The 20,805-nt window shown below is 42.8% G+C and overlaps 1 protein-coding gene across 3 annotated transcripts in view; it reads right to left on the reverse strand.

Moving 5' to 3' along the window:
* Positions 1-6,705: 6,705 nt before the first annotated feature.
* Positions 6,706-20,805, reverse strand: part of MKRN1 (makorin ring finger protein 1) — a 28,842-nt gene continuing 14,742 nt past the window's right edge. Inside the window, exons 2-8 of one of the 3 annotated variants that reach the window (XM_032783164.2) lie at positions 19,929-20,057; positions 17,870-18,096; positions 10,079-10,305; positions 9,368-9,582; positions 8,536-8,646; positions 7,918-8,056; positions 6,706-7,594 (exon numbers count right to left, since the gene is read on the reverse strand). In XM_032783164.2, the coding sequence (XP_032639055.2) occupies positions 7,382-7,594; positions 7,918-8,056; positions 8,536-8,646; positions 9,368-9,582; positions 10,079-10,305; positions 17,870-18,096; positions 19,929-20,057 (1,261 nt within the window). In that variant the 3' untranslated portion in view covers positions 6,706-7,381. The remainder of the gene's footprint in view (positions 7,595-7,917; positions 8,057-8,535; positions 8,647-9,367; positions 9,583-10,078; positions 10,306-17,869; positions 18,097-19,928; positions 20,058-20,805) is intronic. The other 2 variants (XM_032783166.2, XM_032783165.2) reach the window with 2 other exon arrangements.

Here is a 20,805-nt window from a genome sequence, read left to right on the forward strand (position 1 = left end):
TAAAGTGCAATAGGATTCCTAATGCACAAGCCCTACTGGGCACTATTAATGATTACAGAGAGTATTTTCCGGTATAAATTAAGCCATAACACTGAGAAACTTTATTGAAAATGGAAGCTTAGATTCTGGAACACAAAATGGCACCCAGCAGAGGAAAAATATGTATCTATCTGCCAAATTAGAACAATGTAACTCTTATTTAGCACGTGTCTCCCTAAAAAGCACATGGGTATATAGCCTGGGCCAAGGCAAGGTGATTTTTCTTTTAAACTGCTCTGGGATTCTTTGTATTTGTTCCACTTCCCACTCCTACCATCTGTAAATGTATTGTGTTTAACATTTCCATTAACAAGCGGGTAGAAAATGAGGTTAGATATTCATGGTGCCATTTCACAAGCTTGCTGGTATTTCATGTCCTCTAGTTAAAAGTCCTCTTAGCTACTGAAAAGATGGACAGAGCCTAATTTTGTTAAAAACCACCTTTAAAATCCCAGAAAACTAGTTTCAAGTGACTGTTACACTCACTAACATCAGACTTTTACACTGGTGTCAGCTGAGACTGTTTGAGACAAACCTATGGTTATCAGTGGTGTCCATAACACGGCAACTGCAGTATGGCCAATCCTGAGCCCTTAAAAGTGAGTCAGGGCCCTCAAAATATCATGATTGGCTTAAAAGCCACAAGTATTAAATGGAGGGTCTTTTTACTTGCCTGCTGGCTTTTGAATGTTTAGGGTACGCTCATGTTTTCAAAAAAAATTTTCCACAACAATGAGGGACAGAACTTATTTTGAGGTGGGGTTTATAATGAAAGCTGAGAGTCTCATGTACTCACTGTAGGAGCTGGGGCTGTCAAACATAAAATATTACAAGACTTAGAAATACTGCAACTGTTTTTCCAACTGCAAGAGTCAGGTCAGACCAGTCAACAGGAGAGTTCAAATGTTACCCAGAATCATGCTTTAAAAGGTTCTGCGTGGAATAACGACAAACACTTCTATATCCCCATACAGACAGGGGCCTCGAGCTTTTAGGGTCTGTTTACACTGGGCAATTAACAAACTGGTTACACCTGTAGCGTAGAGCATCATCACTCTTGAAATTTTCAGTAAAAACAGGTTAGGCCACCAAAACCCAGTTCTATAAAACTGCTCTGTTTTAACTGAGCTGGTTTAAAACTGGGTAGAAAGTTCCCCTTAGGAGAGCCTAAGGGAACATTTTTTTTTTCCAAAGGCACATAAGTGAATTAGGATCTTAATTTCCTTTTTAAAAAGGAATTTAGGAGCCTAAATCTTACTGGAAGTCAATATTTTAATCTGACGTTACTAGGCAGTAATATGGTTTTTATAAAACATGGTATAAAAAGAGTAAATGCTACCTATAATGAGATTTAAAATAGCAATATTAGCTACTTCCTGGAAGAAGTGTTTACAAGGTAGCTGTAAATTAAGGCTGTACTCCTTTACACCTGCCTGCATCAACATTGTCTATAGTATGAAACTGAACCATTACTGATAGCAGTCAATCTGGGTTCGGTGTCCAAAGGACAAACTATGTTCAGCAAGCCAAGGCCCTAGTGACTTAAACAAAATTGACAATGCAGTCAGTGGTTTTTTTTTTTAAAAAAAAAAAATTAAATATAGCTGCCACACCAAAAGTGGGGAAAAAAAAATATCTAGGGACCTTGGTCCAGAATTAAGATTAGTTTACTGCAGAGTATTCCGGGAATTGAGCGTAATTCAGCTTGTGTTCACACACAAAACAGATTACCACGATGCACAAGCTGTACCATCCCTGTTGCAATTTTACTTGCTTGGAAGAAGATTCACCACAATTATGTACATGCTTGAGGTCACTACACCATTCTAATGCAATTAGACTGAAAGAATGGGCATTGCAGTTGCAAGTGATCCTTACAGCACAATCCCACAAGACTCCAGCAATCTCTGGAGTCACTACTCTTTGCCTTTACTCCCATTCTGATGATTTTTCCAGGTTTGAGCTATTGCAGTGCTGATTATTGTATGTATGCATTGCTACTTATAAAAGAAAACTCATACCCATTTAAGGATTATTGCTTAAAAAGAAAAAAGATATTGCCAGTACTTCTATATCCTGGGAAACTTCCCAAAATCTAGGAATTTCTGAGTAAAATGTTTCAACTTGGGAAATTTGGAATTTTCATTCAAAACCTAAATAATCCTGGGAAAATTTCATAGAAAGTAAAAGATTCTCCAAATCTCAAAAATCCTGGGAAGTTTTCATAAAAAGTAAAATATTTGCACTTCTTTTAAATTTCCCTCAAAATACATTCTTCCATTGGTGAATATTTGTCACGTGATTTTCATAATTGGCCTGTGCTGCTCTCCTGTTGGTGGTGCTTCCATGTACTATATCATGACCGCACAAGTGAAGTGACAAGAGCACACATGCACTCAGAACAAACCAACCTCAGCAACAAGCTGGCTGGTGGGTAATGAGGAGATGGTTATCAAATTTATCGGTAAGGTTTCTTCCAATAGTTAAATATATTGCAATATTTACTGATTATGATTCGTTTCTTGGTCATTAAATCTCTAAAATTTTGTCTTTCATGCTTGCAGTTGCACAGAGAATGTGGACCAGAGCATTCAGCTGTTCATAAATTTGTAACAGCACCTTCCTCCAGGCAAATATTAAATATCTTTGCCTACGGTGTTAGGTAATAATGTGTTCCCTTCCATTTAAATATAAATTGAAATATAGATTATACTAATTAATGCATTCCATTATTTCAGAGATTTCTTTCCATTTTTTATCTAACAAAGGCTGGTGAGAAGATTTGGGAAATTTTTAGCGCTAGGTTGGGAAAAGTTGGCCACGATATAGAAGCACTGGATATTGCTATGCAATATCATTTCATTTTACAAAATGTATGATATGTTAACATGTTAAAATGCTATTTAACAAAATATATAGCATCTGTCCCACTGTGGTTTGCTATGGCAAATCATCCTGCTCCCAGGATCTAAATTTTCTGTAAGCTGTATGGTCATGCAGCCAGCAGGCTAGCAAGGGCCACACGGGCGAGGAGAAGCACCCCCGTCCTCTGGCCCAGCCCAGCGCTGGCCTGCCAGAGCTTCCGGGGAGAGGAGCCCCTTCCTTGGCGGAGCCCCACCCACCAGAGCTGCAGTGGCTGGGAAGAGGACCCCCTTCCCCAGCCCAGCCCCACCCTACCGGAGCTGCAGCAACCAGGGAGAGGACTCTCTCACCTGGGCCTGAGCTGCTGTGGTGAGAGAGGGCTGTGGGGAGTTCTCTCCCCCTGCCTACACCTCAAACCCCTCAGCCCCACCCAAGCTCGCACCCCCCCACTCCAACCCTCTGCCCCAGCCTTGAGCCCCATCCCCCGAACCTCTCATCTCCAGCCCCATCCGAGCCCTCACCCCCTGCACCCAACCCTCTGCCCCAGCCCTGAACTCCCTCCTGCACCCCAAACACTTCATCCCTAGCCCCACCCCAGAGCCTGCATCCTCATCTAGAGCCCTCATCCCCCCACACCCCAACCCTAGCCCTGAGCCCCTTCCCACACTCCAAACCCCTTGGCCCCACCCCTACCACACATCACCTCCATATTGGTGCACATAACAAAATTCATTCCGCACATGGACATAAATGAGAAGGAACACTGCGCCAGGACCTATGCTGGAATATTTACCCACATACGAACAACTTTATACTATGTGGGAAGGGTTGTGTCAAGTGAACCAATGTAAATTTCCATCCCATAATTATTTAGCAGAGGTGAAATTTAGCAAGGGCTAATTCAAGATGTTAGAAGAAGGAACATGGCTGAGAGAGAAGTTTTTCTAATTCCAAATTTTCATTGGCAAGATTATGCCATGAAGCATGAGAGTTTATACATTTTTATCCTGAATTATTGTGGATGTTATTAGTCTCATCTATTTCTGAATGTACAGCTTTCTAAAAAAAACAAACAAAAACACACAAAAAACCCTGCACTGTAGGAGCACATTTCACAGATCAATTTTGTTTACAAACGTTTCCGCTTACCATTTCAAAATCTGTTGCCTTTCAATCTTATCGAACTTCCTCTTACTCTTGTATGCTGAGAAAGCGTACATAGAAGCCAATGACTGATTATACCATGTATTTTTTGTATACTGCTCACATATCCTCTTAGCCTCTTCTTGAAGACTGAATCTGTTGCATTGCTGGCCCCATCAGAATTCAGTCAGAATCAGAGTTGATTATAAACAAGTCTGGTTATTTATTAATAATCAGACCCATAGCCAGCCAAGTTCAAGTGGAGAGGCTGTGCAATGATACAGGAAGGCACCTCCCCTTGGGAAAATAAAACAGGTACAATTGCTTGCATTTTAAAAAAATTAGGAACATTTCACAAGAAAAAAAATCAGAGAAAGGAAGTGCCTATCTTGTATTGAACTGGAATTCTGTACTAGGAGAACCTGTCTGTGGCCAGCTAGATTCTGTTGATATACCAATGAACGAGCACCCAAAATAACCCAAGTGCCCGATTGCATCTGATGTGAGATGCAGAAACAAAATGGTGCATGAGACTATTTAAAAGCCAAAATCAACATCTTTCAGTGCACACATCTTATTCTCAATGAAGATAAAAGCATACTATTCTATCCCTAACCCCTGCAGAGAACATTGGGCTCCCTCGTTCCTTTCCTTTGCACAGCCAAGTCTGCTACCTCCCTGCCTTCCCTCTCAACCATTCCTCCTCTCCCACAACACATCCTAGTCATTTTTTTATTGTTAAAATAACTGTATGTGCACATCTGTAAATGATTTGGCACCTAGCTTTCTAAAGGAAAGTTAATTTGTCCATGTTTGGTTCTGCTTTCTCTTCATTAAATCTTTTTTTCCTCCTCTCTCATTTCCTTCCAAAACTGTTGTTACTCTTTTGCTGCATCCTTCCCTATTTCTCCTATGCTTTCATCTCACTGACCTAGCTCTGTATCCTTTTCCTCTATGCTGCCTGGCCTCTACCACCCCCACACTTTCCCCCCCATTTGGGATCTGTGCACTCTACTAGCCACCTCATAATGTCTGGGTGCAGGATAAGGTATCTGGATAGTCTAAGACAGTGGGTCTCAAACTTTTTTTTTTTTTACTTGCGACCCCTTTCACATCGCAAGCCTCCGAGTGTGACCCCCCCTAATAAACACCCTTTTAAAATATTTAACATCATAAATGCTGGAGGCAAGTGCGGTTTGGGGTGGAGGTTGACAGCTCACAACCCCTCATGTAATGACCTTGCAACCCCGAGAGGTCCCGACCCCCAGTTTGAGAACCCCTGGTCTCAGACCAGTTTCAACGGTACTCACCTCTTCCTTCACCCCTGCCCCCACAGTCAGTTTGAAAACATTTTCACAGCTGTTTACTTAAGTATCTCCTGATTCCCAGTGACAAAGGTGGTTTACAATGTAATATACACAGTGGCCCGTAAAGGAACATGTGGTCTACCAGGAAGTAGTTAGCGTACAGTAGTGCTTTGAGTTCTCTGGATAAACAGTACTAAGTACAAAGTATTATAGCAGGCGTTTATTACCCACTGACACCACAAGCAATATTAGATGTGCATGTTATAAAATGTACAGCCCAGAACAAACTGACAGAATTGAGCCAGTCTTAGAACTCAACTCTGAGAAGGAAAACCACCTCTGTTATCACTCAGTGGTAATCCCAAGCACTTTCACAGTTTGGTGGTCTCAGCTGTCTTTGTTCATAAAATGTTCTCTCTTTATATATTATAGAATTTCCTGTTTTGCATAAGGATGTTGACAAGATACAACTGTGTATTAATGCTGCAACATGACTACGGCATTGCAGAGGACTCAGTAATTAGTAGTAACCAGACTAGTTTACGCTAATGGCATACAAAGAGAGGCTGAGATCTAGAGATTCTCAGCTTAAAGAAAGAACAGACTTGTTGTTTAATTGTTTGTTTGTTTTTTATTTCGGAAAAGTGCTTCTTACAAAAGGCAGCTGCAAAACAATACATCATAGAGCTCAGCAACAACTTCTTATTCCATTTTAAAAGTGAAAGGAGAGCCTGTCTCAGGGCAAGAGAAGCAGAAGAACAGATCATGGGGCATCCACGAGTCATTAAAAGAGCAGCAATAATTTAATGCAAGGTGAAAATTCCTGCATTGGAGCTTTGGTGGCAAGATATGAGCTCTTTATCAATGGAATTCTATCTCGCTATTGCATGACTGCTAGTTCTTTTCTAGGTAACCCAATAACTCACAAGTTCGCAGCTCTTTCAAGCAACCGGCATAATTCAGATGGGCTATGAGCCAGGAGAGCCTTGAACCAACTAAGTAGTATAGTGATTTCCTGGATAAGCTCATGGCTTGAGTGGTTATCGATGGTATAAAACTATGTGAGCAATGCAATTAAGGGATCCTGACTTGATGTTCTACTGGATAACAATATGGTGAGAACCCTCCTCTGGCTCACCAGGTTCCTACTTTTAGTCAGTCCCTATAATATACATCAGAGAGAGCTGGTGTACTAAGGAGTGCCAAGTTATACCTGATGGTTAAGACCATTGCCACAGACTGGGCTGAGACCACTAAACCAGTTTTGTGTTCAATTGGAGACTACAATTCATGCACCAAAAGGGGAGGAGAGTTAGTTTTTGGTTTTTTAAACATATACAGAGTCTCCCAGCCCTTGAGATCCAACTCTGCATTTATTTGTTTATACACATTGAAAGTTCTCCTTTCACGTACAAACACATTTTCCTTTCATGCTAAACACAGTAAAAACCTGGAACATTCGCACCTGGTTCTGGTTACACAGTAGTAATAGTAATGTGCAAGTAAACAAGAGACCAAAACCACAAATGAAGATGTGTACATGAGGGGGCTGGAACAGAGCTGAAGCCAGCAAGAAGTACATGTGTCTGGCCTAAAATCGGAAGTATTGATTTGACGTCCACAGCAGAAAAAGGCCACTGGCCAATTTATATCCCCCACTGCATGGCCACTGCTCTCATTTTTGTATCTGGGCTCTTCAAGATGAGTGTGGAAGTCCTGTAAACACTTTAACCCTGGAACTGGGTGAATCCTGTCGGGAACACAGATGAAGCAACAAACCTAAGCTAACTGTTTGACAGTTAATTCATTTTACAAAAACTAAGGTTTTAAAGATTTATTGTTATTTGTTTAAACAGAGAAAAACAAACACTCCTGGGGCAAGGGGAGGAGACAGACCCTAGGTAAAAGTTATTACAACAGCACCTGGAATTGATAGGCCTGCCTAGGAGAAACACAGGCACTGCCACAACACCACAGGAAAGAGCTACTGCCTGATTCCGAGCAGACAGTCCAAACTCCGCTGACAGGTGCTATAGATCCAAGTCATAATAATCTTCCAGCTCATCATGAAACAAGTCCCACTCGTCCTCGGAGTCTGTCAACTCATCATCACCTCCTGCTGCCAAAAGCATGAGCAACATCTCGCCGAGCTCAAAGGTCACAACCTCATCCTCATCGTTCTCGAAGGGATCGCTGCTCTCCCTCTCCTCAATGAATTCCCAGAACCGATTCCTTCGCTGGGCCTGCAAAGGGAACACAGTTATTGCTCATGTGACCAAAAGATACAAGATACATATGTTCAGCTCCCAGGTATATAACATGCAGCTAGTCATGCTTCACAATGGGATCTGCATTTACTCCTATTATAGCTGACCACCAACATTCCTTCAAGATACAGGTGACATTAAGAAATGTCTCTCTTCTACAGTCTCCCCTCCATCACTTCCATTCTTTGGACCACTCTCCCCTCCAATCCACTATGTACGTTTTACTACATAAGCAAATCTCAGGCATTCACACCTTTTCCTTCCCTCTTCCAAAAAAGTCTAAAAGCAGTGAGACTTACCCGATATCTACTCGATGTTCCCACTTTCTGTCTCTGTGGCTCCTCTCGGCGACCATCAGGATATGCATGTTTGTAAAAACAGTTCCCTCCAAATGGACAGCTCCCACGGCCTTCATCAAAATACCTGCATGGCTTGTTGCTGGAAAGGAAAATATCGCAACCCTTACTCACAGCAGAGCCACTCAGAATTCAGTATTGCATTTGCTTATGGTCCAGGGGGTCTCTTTAAATATGCACCATTTGCCGCTGACGCCATTTTATCAATAAAAATACATACACAGAAATGATGTATTACACTAGATGCATACCCAACAGATGTGCACGTGGGTAGATGCATGCATAGGGAAGCTGATGACTCTCAGTGCACAAGTTTACTACCTTATGGCTGTATCAATTATGTATTGGGTGGGTAAGGAAAAGCTTGTGAGGTCAGTAAGTACATAGGAAAGCTACGTGACTGTGTGGATGCATGCATCTGCGGATGGATAAGTAAGGATGCGCTTCACATGTGTGGGGGTGGAAAGGAGGTATGAGAGGGCTTTAGATAAACACCCTTGTTCTCCAGGTGTGCCCTTATCTCTGCAGTCTTAACTTGACAAAAGGCTGCAGCGCTCGTACCTCATTGCCTCCTTGTATTTCTGAATGAGTTTCTGCTTCTCTTCCTTCTCCTCCACCCAGTACTCACTTGGAATGACAAAGTTAGATGTGATCCGACATTCTGGGCAGGACCTGGGGAATGAAGAGACTGCACTGCAAAATTCCACATTACAGGGGCGCTCTGTTCTATTATAAAACATAGCACGGTACATATCCCATCTTTAAAGATGTATCCTATTGCGCCTGGGCACTTACTGCCAGGACTTTATATTTTTTCAATTTATGTTCTCTTTTGCAGAAGACACCCTAAACTCTTCCTCTTCTTTCAGAACTCAACTCAGCAGCTGATCATTTTGTCTCCATAGAACTTGGGGGGAAAAAACATTTCACACAGACTCCTTTTTCTTTAGATTTAGATAAATTTATTTTTTGTAGTTTTGTTTGGTTTTTGTATTTGTTTGTTTGGGTTTCTTTAGAACACCTTAAAGAGGGTATGGGTCGCTGGCTGGCTAATTAATCAGGGCAGTGAAAAGATAGGAAACATACATTCAGAACTGGTTAATCTGTTTTCACCATCTAATCTGGGTGCCTGAAACCTTTAAATAGTAACTAACTGAAGACAAAACATGACTTTCATCCAAATAAGTGGATTTTGCAAACTAATCTAGATTAACTAGGTCAGAGTGTAAATACAAACAAAATGCTACCCCTGGAAGATGACTTCAATTCTGGATTAACGTTAGTTAGGATGCATTAAATGCAGTCTTTGTGGGGGGATTTTGTTGCAAGTTGTCACAAGACACTAAATTCTTCCCATGTAACAAAGCTCAATCAAGATGGGGAAGTGCCTCACTTTATAATCTTGCTCTCAAATTGTTTAGCGCTCCTCCACTTGCGGATGCATTTGAGACAGTAAGTATGGTTGCAGTTGGAGAGGATCCCAAAGCGGCGTTCGCTGGGGTTGGCTTTTTCATATACCACCTCCATGCAGATCCCACACACCATGTCTTTACTACGCTGGACGGCAAATGAGAGCTCCATGTCCTTCTCATGAGCCTCAATGCAAGACTGAAGAGGAGAGAGAGAAAACCAGCCTGTAATCTTGTGCACTATTTAATAGGTTTTAACTCACTAGTTTCATCTTAAGTTTATTCTCCCCACATTCTAAACTAAAAAGAACAAACCACCTGGGAGGTTCAGGTTCTCAAAAAACAAACAGTCTTTTAGATAATAGGAGGCAATGGTCAATGTCAAGTTCAGGCTCTTTTCCAAGAGCCCAGGCAGAAATAGCTGAACTAAAACTTCACAAAAAGTGACCTAAGTGAGTATTAGTACAGTTATACAGACTTTATCCTCAATGCAGACAGGGTCCAGGTTCTTTTAAACAAGGCTGCTTTGAAAACAGCCTTGACCAGGAAATAGTTCAGTTTGCAATGTGAACCTTCTTGTTAACTGACTGACTTGTACGCAGTCAACTTCAGAAGAAAGGGAATGAATGACCAGTGATTGCACAAGGCAAGGGAGTAACTTGAAGCTATTCAACACAAGCCATTCATATGCTTACCTTTATGTGTTGGGATCTCTGGGCAGCATCAACTGGATGTAGGACCTGCAACCCACACATGTCACACACATCCCCATGGATATACACGCAGTTCTCTCCATAACGACATTCTCCTACTGCAGCGTAGGGGCACAGTTGCTTCTTCATCTCCACATTTGCTTGCTGCTTTTCATACTCTTCCTCAATTACCATTCCCTGCAAGGGTGTTTCGATGCAGGAAGGGGCAGCTGCAGGGGGAAGTTAGAGATGGTAAATGTGTTACATTTGAGGGCGAGGGTTTGCAATACATGCTTTTCAGCTATAAAAACTTTGGGTAAACCAACTCAGTTTATCCAAGGAAAGTAACAGAAAATGCACAAGGCTTGTGTCAATAAATCCCTCAAAACCTCACCCTGAAATGATTTAGCAATTTCTTCATCCCAGAAGGAAACAGTTTCAGATCTGATTCTCTCAGCTTTTAGTATAAGCAAGGCAAGACAATCAGTGCATTAGTGGTGAGATTCAACTTTATCCAACAGGACAAGGTCAATACTAAGAAAACTGACCAATTCTGAAAGTGGGTAAATACTCTTGTGGGTCAACCATGCTTGTAACAAGGTTTGGTTCAAGTAAGAACTGAATTAAATCATGCTGAAAGTAGGTTAAAAACCCTGTCCCTCTTGCTTTTTGAACCAGTTCAAACATGATTTACATGGGCTGAAACAAGCTTCAGTACATGGTGGTTAAACTCTTGTGCTTCAACCACTAAAAATGGAATTTTGTCCCTATACAGCCAACACGTAGGCCCTGTAGAAGAGGAAGGATACTTACCAGGAGGACTAACTTGGAGCTCCAAAAATACTGCCTCGACAGATTCTTATGCTAATAAGTCAGGTTAGTTAGCATGCTGTTGCACAGGCTGCAGTTCTTAAGCAGTTAGTTGCTGGAGCGGCTTTCACTGCTGGACTCATAAGAATGTTCTAGAAGAGAGGATATAAGAACCCTGCCCAAGTCTCTTACTACTGTGGCAAATCTCAAATCCCCCTTCTGAAGTGTAAGGAGGGATAATGAGCATGGATTTGTTGAGATCATACCTGCAGAGAATTCTGATCACAGGTAAGTAATCTTTGTTTCCTCTTCATAAATTGCCTCGGCTGTTCTTCATTCTGGGGAGAAGAACTAGCAGCATTAGTCCCTCAGGAACTAGCTGAAACAGTGATTAAAGGACTGAAGGACTTTTGTTCCTAAACAGCCATATGATTTGTCCTGGTCATCAAGAGAACAGCACTGAGTAAGCTTGTGAATTAAAAATTTAAAGAAAATTCTCTCCAAGTTCCTAGATAGTTCTACAGACTAAATTAAATTGGCAGTGTTGCAGCAAGCCTAGTAAAAGGAGTCTCAAGAGCTTTTGATTAGCAGGATTCCTGCCTGGTCATAAATTGAGCTGAAAACCTTATCCATTTGTCTACTCTCTCTGGGCAGAGATGGATTTCTCTTGCGATTTCTCCCTTTATGCCAGGAACCTACAGGATGATTTGTGAAGTGGTATAACTGAATTTCCCTTTATCATCCAAATTATGGAATAACCTCACCAACTCAGTCATGAGACAAGAAAAGACAATGGTTCAGTTTAAATGACAACTGAGATGCCACTTTAACTGTGGAGAAAGATAATCTAAGATTTGGTATGGGAAAGAGAAAACAATCCAATATAAAACAAAGAGGGCAGGATCCGGAGGCTCTTTCCTTAAAGGAATGAGAAACATTTCCACCTTAGGGCATAAGATTTCCAATGGACGGCTTATAAGATTCTAATGTAATTTGCTGGACTTCTTCCAAGAGCAATCTTCATCTACTAAACTCCAAGATGTAAAAATGCCAGAGGAAGGAATTATGGATCTGGGTGCAGGTTCAATCTTCCCTTGTGAGATAACAGGTCTGGAAAAGTAGAGAAGAATCACCTGTTGCTCCTCTGCCAGGATGAGACCTAGAACCAGAACTACTTTATAATCTGGTACTACAAGAATTGCATGTTGCCTCTTGCATCTCCTCTTTAAGAACCACAGGCAAAAGAGGGGAAAAAAAACTAAGGTCTCCACCACCACAGAGCAAAAAAGTATGGGGCAGGCATCACTGCTTTTGTGCAAATTGTCAGGCATTTGGTATTCTCTGCAGAAGCAAATAAGTATTTCTGGATGCCCCCACTTCAAGGTAAATTGAAGCACAAATGGCTTACTTTAAAGATCAGTCATATTGATCCTGGCTCAGCTTGTTTGCTATGGATTTTTTTTTGCCCTAGGCAAGTGAAAGACAAAAGAATGACTTAATTCTCAACTCACTAATCCCAAGGAATTGCTTTTTAACAAAGAGCAGCTCTCCAGTTGCTCCCCTTCATCAATCCTCCATGCATCATGATACTACATTGGGATGAAGGGACCTCCGTTGATGTCTCTGGTTACCAGAGTACATGTAACTCTCCTCGGTGAGCAAAAAGAAATTTGGTCCAGCAGGCTGTTGAGTGAGCCTGCAAGCTATTCTTTCATCTGCATCAGGGGAAGGAAGCAGCTTTCAAGATGTTTACAATGGAGAAATGGGGTAGATCCTGGATCATTAAGTTTTCCCCTCCACACTGCTTGGCTGTTCTTCTCAGCTACTCCACAGACTAGTCTGGTGCCCCCAGCATGGCTTGCCTCACCGATTAGGAAACACTGGGTTACGGTGATATGCCTAAGTGCTGGAAGTGAACTGCCAAGCTTGAACCTCAAGAGTATTTCCTGGGTGTTTGCTACTCCAAACATTCATGAAGCATACAACTGAAAGACCAAGGCTTCCAGACCAATCTTGAGGAAAAGCATTTTTGCTTTTCAAGTTATTGTGCATAATTTTCCAAGAAAGCTTGAATCTGAACTTTACAGATACAACCTGGAAGCTCTGAGATACAGATGTCTTCTTAAGGTCACTTTCAGAACATCACATGTATGAGATATATTGTTAGCAGCACACAACATTATCTTTAGCAGTTTCCTGACATTCCCAAGTAACAGCTTTCATTTCTCTTGGTTAACAATAATATTCCAAGAAGGGCAGGAGGTTGGACTAAAGGTGCAAATCATAATTTTGCTTTAACACTCTGATAAATGGCAATCTTCATTAAGAACCAACAAAAGAACACACCTCCATTGGCTCTTATCCATTTGACCTAGTGTCCTCGAATTAATTTTCCAGAGGTGCTGATCTTACAGCCTTGGAAGACCTGATCTTCTTGTCCAAATAATGGCTGTCAAAACCAGTTGAGAACCTGGAGTCAGGCAAGTTCTTGCGGGCCTGAAAAAGGTTCTTTGCTACTGAAACAAATGGCTAGCTGCAACAGAAGCTTTTTTGTAGATGCCATAAGGCACACTAATATTTCCCTCTCTTGATTCCCAAGGCTAGATTTTTAAAGCTAGCTATCTTTTAAAGCTATCCTGGCACCTAAAAATGCAGATAGTCCTCTTTGAAAATCCCAGTAGATGCTCATCCGCAGCTTCATGTGCTGGATACCTTTAAAAATCTCTCAACATACTAAAGATTTTGTCTTTTCCTGAATTGCATATACAAAAAGTTCCCAAGAGGCTAGTATCACTGGCATGTATTAAAACAGGAAGAAGCTGGGATATATTCCTCATGCAACATGGAAGGGTAGCCCTGCCTGCTGGGGGTGGGGTGGGTGGGTGGAGATAGCTCCCAGAATCGTGATCATGGGAGCAGTGCTGTGCAGAGCCATTTGCACACCCCCTGCAGCAAACAGCAGCTGCCCCAGGTAAGTGCTCTGCACCTCCTGCCTGCCCCAGCCCTGAGTCTCCTCCTGCACCCCCACCTTGAGCGCCCTCCCACACCCTAACTCCCTCCCAGATCCAGCACCCCCAGTCCTGAGCCCCAGGGGGTAAGCCAGGGGCACCTCCCCACCACTGTTCAGTACTGTACAGTATATAATGCCTTTTGTCTGCCCCCCAAAATTTTCCTTGGAACCTAACTCCCCATATTTACATTAAATCTTATGGGAAAATTGGATTCTTTTAACATTGGTTCACTTAAAGTTGCATTTTTCAGGAACATAACTACAACGTTAAGTGAGGAGTTACTGTAATTGCATTCAGAAATTTATCAACCTCCATCTTAAAACTAGTTAGGTTGTTAGTCCCCATTGTTAGCTCCCTACTGGAAGGCTGTTCCAGAACATCACTCTTCAGATGGCTAAAAAATCACATTCTAATTTCCAGCCTGAATTCATGGGCAGAACTATCCATTTGTTCTTATGTCAACATTATCCTTTAGCTTAAATAGCTCTTCTGCTGTTTAACTCCCCCAACCCTTGCAATGTATTTACAGACAATCATAACCCTTCTCAGCCTTAATTCTTTTAGGCTAAGCAAGCCATGCTCTTCTGGTCTCCCCTCATAAGTTAGGTTCTCCATTCCTCTGCTCATCCTGGTAGCCCTCCTCTGCACCTCTATCAATTTTCTCTCTCAAAAAAAACCATAGATGACCAAAATTGTACATAGTACAGATAAGGTTTTACCATTGCCTCTAATATTTCTCTTCTCTACTGGAAATACCTTGCCTGATGCAATCCTAGGATTGCATTTGCCTTTTTCACCACCACATCACACCGATGGCTCAGTCATCGTGTGACTGACTAATACACTCAAGTCTTTCTATCATTTCCACCTGATGTAGGGTAACTATATTTCCCTATGCTGAATACGGGACACTTGGTAAAATTACTGGTATTCAAGCAAGTTCAACAGCAATCAATCAGAACTATGCAGTACAAACATTCAAATTAAACAATAACTTGACTGAGCCCCTGTTAAAAAGAAATCCTGCATATCTGGCTTCTTTTTATTTACCTTCTTATCTTTAAGGTTCACATGGGGAGTAGTGACCCGTACACCTCTCACACACAGAGGGTGTGACCAACCAACCCAACCCAGCGCTCTCCACCCTCCTTGCCAGGCTGGGCCTCCGGCACAGACCTGCCTCACCTAGTACCTGGTGCCGCGTCTTCCTGAGGCAACAAGTGGGGAGGCATGCAGGGTAACATGCTTCCCTCGCCAGATTTCTGCCAGGGTTCACAGCAGAATATGGCCAGCAGCAGCCTTCTGGCACTGTGCGGAAGGAAGGCACGGGAGCTCCTTCCAGCCACAGGGTGAGGTGGTGGTGGGGAAGAGTTGATCTGTAGAGTCTGCAGAGCTCATCTCTTCTCCCCCCACCCACCCTGTGTGGCTGGAAGCAGCTTGTCCCTTCCTGCCCACACAGAGTCGAAAGGCAGCTAACAACTCCAGGCTGCTGCTGGCCACCGACATAACCCAGCCACCTTTGACTACAGCGTGGGCAGGAAGGGGTTAAGCCCTAAGGATGCATTGTGCACCAGGGATCCTGACTGCAGGGGCTTCAGCAAATCCAGCCAGAGAGGTGGCTCAGCAGGGGAGGGAGCCTAGGGGACGGAGCAGCCCCATGCTCCCTGGGGGCAGGACCCAGGGTGGGGGGAAGGGCAGGTGAAGAGGGTGCTAAGTCCCTGCCCTGGGGATTGCTGTGGAGTCTGCAGGTTCAGGGTGTGAACAGGCTGAAAATCGCTTTCCCCCACCACTCCAGAGCTTAGCTGAGGGGCGGAGAGGCTGCCCCATGCCAGCGCTGTGCGGGGCTTTGGCACATGCAGGGCTTGGTTCCTCCTGGCCAGTGCCCTGGGCCAGAGGGTCTTGGGCTTTCCTGCAGCACCGGCCCAGCCAGAGGCAGTGGGGAAAGGAAAGAGCCCCACAGCCAGGCTGTTGGTGAGCTGAGTGCTTTGACCAGGGGTTGGGGTGCAAAGCAGGGAGAGGACAGCAAGAGGGGGAACGCAAAAAGGGCTGATAGGTGGGCAGAAGAGGTGACATGTAACCGGCTGCCGCCTGGCGCTTACCCACACTCACCAGCCACCACAGCGCACAGCCAGCACTGGCAGGAAACGGGACGGGGCCCTGCTGGCCAAGAGCCGGCACACAGCAGGGGGAGGAGCCAGCCCCACACACTGCATCTTTGCCCCCGCCGTTAGCCTTTCACACGCACTCCCATCTCCACTGATGGCCACTAAACCCCGCACCCTTCCAGTCAGCAGGAGGACCTGTCAGTACTTATGGGGCATGCGGGGGGAGATAAAAATGGGCAAATTGTCCCATATCTTCTAAGAAAAAGTTGGGACACCTGCAGGAGGGCTTAAATACAGAACTGTCCCTTTAAAAATGGGACATCTGGTCCCCTAACCTGACACCACCCCAGTTCATAGCAAAAATTCTTGTTAGTCCCTAAATGCACGACCCTGCACTTTATACTATTAATTTTAATTCAATTTCTATTACTCCAGTCCTCAAAGTCATCCAGTTCTTTCAGTATCATCCTCTGTATTGATAATGCCTCTCAGCTTTGTTAGACTCATGCTCTGGTGACCCTGAGTCTCCATAAACTGTGTCCCTGACCAAGCATGGAGAGGATCCAACCTCAGTAAGACCAAGCAGGTTAAGAATGTTGGCCAGACAGCGTTCCTAAATGTCAAGGGACTGAAGAAGAAGAAGAAGAAACATCAAAACACACAGCTCTGCTCTCAGATCCAGTATTCAACTGATTTTACAAGCAGGTTTCTTTTTGTTTTTTTTTAAACTATGTGCCCCTTTGCCCAAGTGAAAACAGAGATCAGCATACTGTCACTATAGATAAGAAGCACTGTAAGGGAAAACAGGTGGGTCTTTATTCCTGTGGACCTACCAGAACATCCACGCTACATGGACCAAATGATTATCTGCAGTTACCAATTCTGATACCTCCAGAACGGAATTCACCCTGCAAGATGACTGCCTTCAAATCAAACAGCACCAAAAGCTGCTCTTTCCTTGAAGTCTCAACTGTGAAATTATTCCCTGTTCACATTAACAGTAGAGGTAGATGGTGGACTCAGTATGCAGATATGAGGGCATCAAGGGTTGCTGCAGGAACGGAACAGGTCTAAAAAAATCTCAGAACTATAATGGGTCAACTCCAAAGTTCCCTCCACCTCAGCCATAATGGTGTGGTGGTAACAGCTACTCATGCTCCAAGGTCTTATTTGAAGTATTTGTTGCACTGATTCACGGATGCTATATGGCCAGGCAGCAAAACCTCTTCTAAGTAAGCATTTTCAGCCAGCTTGTTTCCTCCTGGGCCTGGGAATAATGGCAACACAAAGATTCTCCAGGGCAGACCAGACAACAGATGTACCGATCACATATATTTTGGTAACAAGAGCACCCTCTTGAAATCTGATTTCTTGCCACCATCATCCATGGTGTCCTACAAAAAGTCAATTACAAAAAGATAGATTCTTTTCTTTCTAGTGTTTAATATTAAAAAACTGTATATGTACAACACACACATGCACCCCTTCTCTAAGGGGAGAGAGGGGGAACCTGAAGGAGAAGGTTCTGCAACCTACTTAGACCAGGGGGAAAAAAGGAACTGAGGAACTACAAGGTGAGTCCTTCATTATATAGGTTCTAGAACATCTGGGTCTGTGCCCCAGGTGCAACATTGTCCCCAGTAATTGCTGTGGAATCACTGCATTGGCCATGCAAGAGTGTGCGAGCCAACTTCAAAAGAGGGGGATCAATTAAAAACAAAGAAGAATATATTCCACTTTAAAAATACAAACATTCACACTCATTACAGATGGCTTAAGATGACAAAACACTGAACAAGTAGTTTGCACACTGCATGTAATTTGTGAACCCACAAAAGAAAATTACCGTTATCCCATGATCAGCTTACCACGTCCACAATATGGCTGCCCAGGGACAAATTCTACAGCATTCACCCAGTCTTCAGCACCTGCTCCTGTAGCTGCCAGATCTGTATCTTCAAGGTCAGTCTCACCAGTGCTTGCTTCAAGTTCTTCAGGGAGAGACGGGAGGTCTGAAGATGCTGATGGATAAGATTTTGCAGCTGGATTCACAGTAGTCACTTCTTCCCGCTTCAATGGCTTGGTATGTTCATATCTAACAAATTAAATGCTGATTGTGAACTCAGTAAGAAGTCACCCATACAATAGCCTTGTACAAAGGACTGATATGCAAGCACAGGGAGATGGTGTCACTGAGGCATAATACCAGAGGTGCCCTAGATATCCCAGAGCTAGATTAGAAAAGTGATCCTTTACATAGACACAGTTTACTTTAAAACCTACCAGCACTGTTTAAGGGGACAGTAGCTATTGGTGATTTTGCAGGAGATGAAGCAATCCACAGCAAATTTGCCTGTGTGCTTCTTACAACTGCTTATTTCAACCATATCTGAAGCTGGCCCTTTCAAAGCATATGCAGATATGCCATTATTGAATACTTCCTACTTGATCAACATTTCATCACTGTGCCTCATTCAGATAGCCTTCTGTCTAACTTCAGACATTAAAAACCAAACAGTTACTTTGACTCATTAAACATACTTTCGCCCTCCCCATCCAAACTCCCCGGCCTTACATCCATGATGAACACAAAAGGTGTCACTATTTACTAATGAGAGCCCTTAATCCCCTATCCACTAAGAGACTGAAAATGTTGCTTCCTTAGAAGTCCAAGTCCTGCCAGCCCTCAGGCTCCAGAGACTAGAAAATTAGTTTCATTCACAGATCTAAGATTTATTTTTCTGTTAATATTTCAGAGATATTTGCCAAAGATTTTTACATTGATGGGAACAGTTTATGAAGAAGATACAATTGTTAAAACATAAAAAGTGGAGAAGTGCTCAGTTTGACTGGAAAGGGTGTCCTAGTTCTGTGTAAATCAGTAACATTCTCAAAGGGAAGTCAATCATGCCTCTCAGCATGGTTCCCTTGCTCTTTCAATTAAGAATCTTAAGCCTTCACACATCTTCAAATGGATGATGACTAAGTGATACAGGCCAGCATATAAAAACAGCTGTTCAGAGATTTCCCCAGGTTTACATTCATATAACAGTAATTCCACTATCCATAAGAGAGAAAAAAAGATTAGATTTTGTACTAGGTTTTATTAATTAACATTAGTGTTTCTGCAATGTGCAACTGTACACAATCATGCTATAAATATTTGACTATATGCAGGTTTCAAAAACTTAAAACAGAGACCTAAGAGTAGTCTTTGAAGTTTATTTAATTTATGACTGTTTAGCCTTGCTAAACCTGGCCCACACAGGACAATTTCAAAATCCTTCGCATGCACACTCCTCTTGTCGGAGAGTTACAGGACTCTGGTTTTAAAGTAAGGTTAAGTTTGCATGAGCAAGTTCACATCTGTTTGCACAGACAATGCTTTAGATGCCTTACTACTATACTTCAAAGTTATATTCCCTAGAAAGGGCCTCAAAAGTGTCACATGCTCACTTTTCAACAGCTATGAGTACAATGAGAAGCACTGCCGAAAGGGGAATCAGTTATTTCTGAAAACAACCCACTTACCAAGTGTAACTGATTATCTAACCAGCCCAGTCAGTTTGAAAGTTATCTAGATTTTGACAAATATATCTAATTATGCAATTGTTAGATCTGAATTCTGCTTGTGTCTGAACAATGGTCTCCCCCCTCCCTGTGCCTGTTTATTCCTGCTGTGAAGCACGCAATACATTTGAGATGTCACTGTGGGACTCAGCAAAAGGGAGGAGGTGGGCTGCGAAGGAGAGATTCTTATTAAAACAATTTGGCAGTTTCAATGGAATATAGGAAAATATTGCTCAAGTTTCGTTTTATCTCTTATTTTCTCCCATTAACAAACAACCTCCGCTGAGTCTTCCACACTGGAACTTGAGGATGAAAGTCCTTCTTTCAAAGAAATAACATTCAGCAATATTTCCTTACCGGCAACGATCTCCGTAAGCACAGCATCCTCGCTGATAATACCTGCACACCATAGCAGACTGACTTGTGGAGAGATCATGGGAGTAACGGCAGTTGTTCCCTTCCTTGCAAACCCCATGCATGAAATACCTGCAACACAAAAGATTACAGAAGTGAACCAATGGAAGAGAACTGTGCAGATTAGGATTTTCAGATATATTACCATACAAGTAAATGTAAATGAAATGAAAGCAATGTTGAATTAATAAGAACTTCAGTAATAAAGAGCGATGAGCTCTTGGACCACATGCCACTCTAAGGCTATAAATAAAGTTTAAATGAAGGTGGTAAAGAGTAAATCATGGTGAGAGGTACCCCATTTTAAATGCACTTGGGTTGTACTTTTAAATTTAAGATTATGTTGTTAGACTGCCAAGAGGAAAAAAAAGCCAGTGAGCCACATGCTGCCCCGATACACTGGTGCAGAGGGTAGCAAAACCCAGGAGAAGGACATTAGAACACCTATTCTGTGAGGAGAGTAGCAGTTTATTCTATCACTTTGACCCAGGTACCACAGAAGCCCACTGATGGCTCTGGGGCAGGGAAAAGCCAGAGGGCTGAAATCTACCTGAAAGATACTGTTTGTTCAACCAGCTGTAACATCACCTCTAATAATGCAACCTCTATCACTGAGGCCTGCAATGCTGTCACTGACAAGACCACATCAGCAAAGTTTCTGAAGGAGCTAAGCTGCCATAGTGAAGTCAGGATCCAAGGGAACCTTGCAGGGGTACTTTGCCTCAATAGTATGCTTCTGCTGCTGGCAAGCGTCATGAAATCAGCACCAATTTGGGGCCATCAGTGAATTCAGATGGCTGAACTCCCTGGCAATCCTGCT

This window comes from Chelonoidis abingdonii, chromosome 1 (genome assembly GCF_003597395.2).
Source record: "Chelonoidis abingdonii isolate Lonesome George chromosome 1, CheloAbing_2.0, whole genome shotgun sequence".
Lineage (NCBI taxonomy): Eukaryota > Metazoa > Chordata > Testudines > Testudinidae > Chelonoidis > Chelonoidis abingdonii.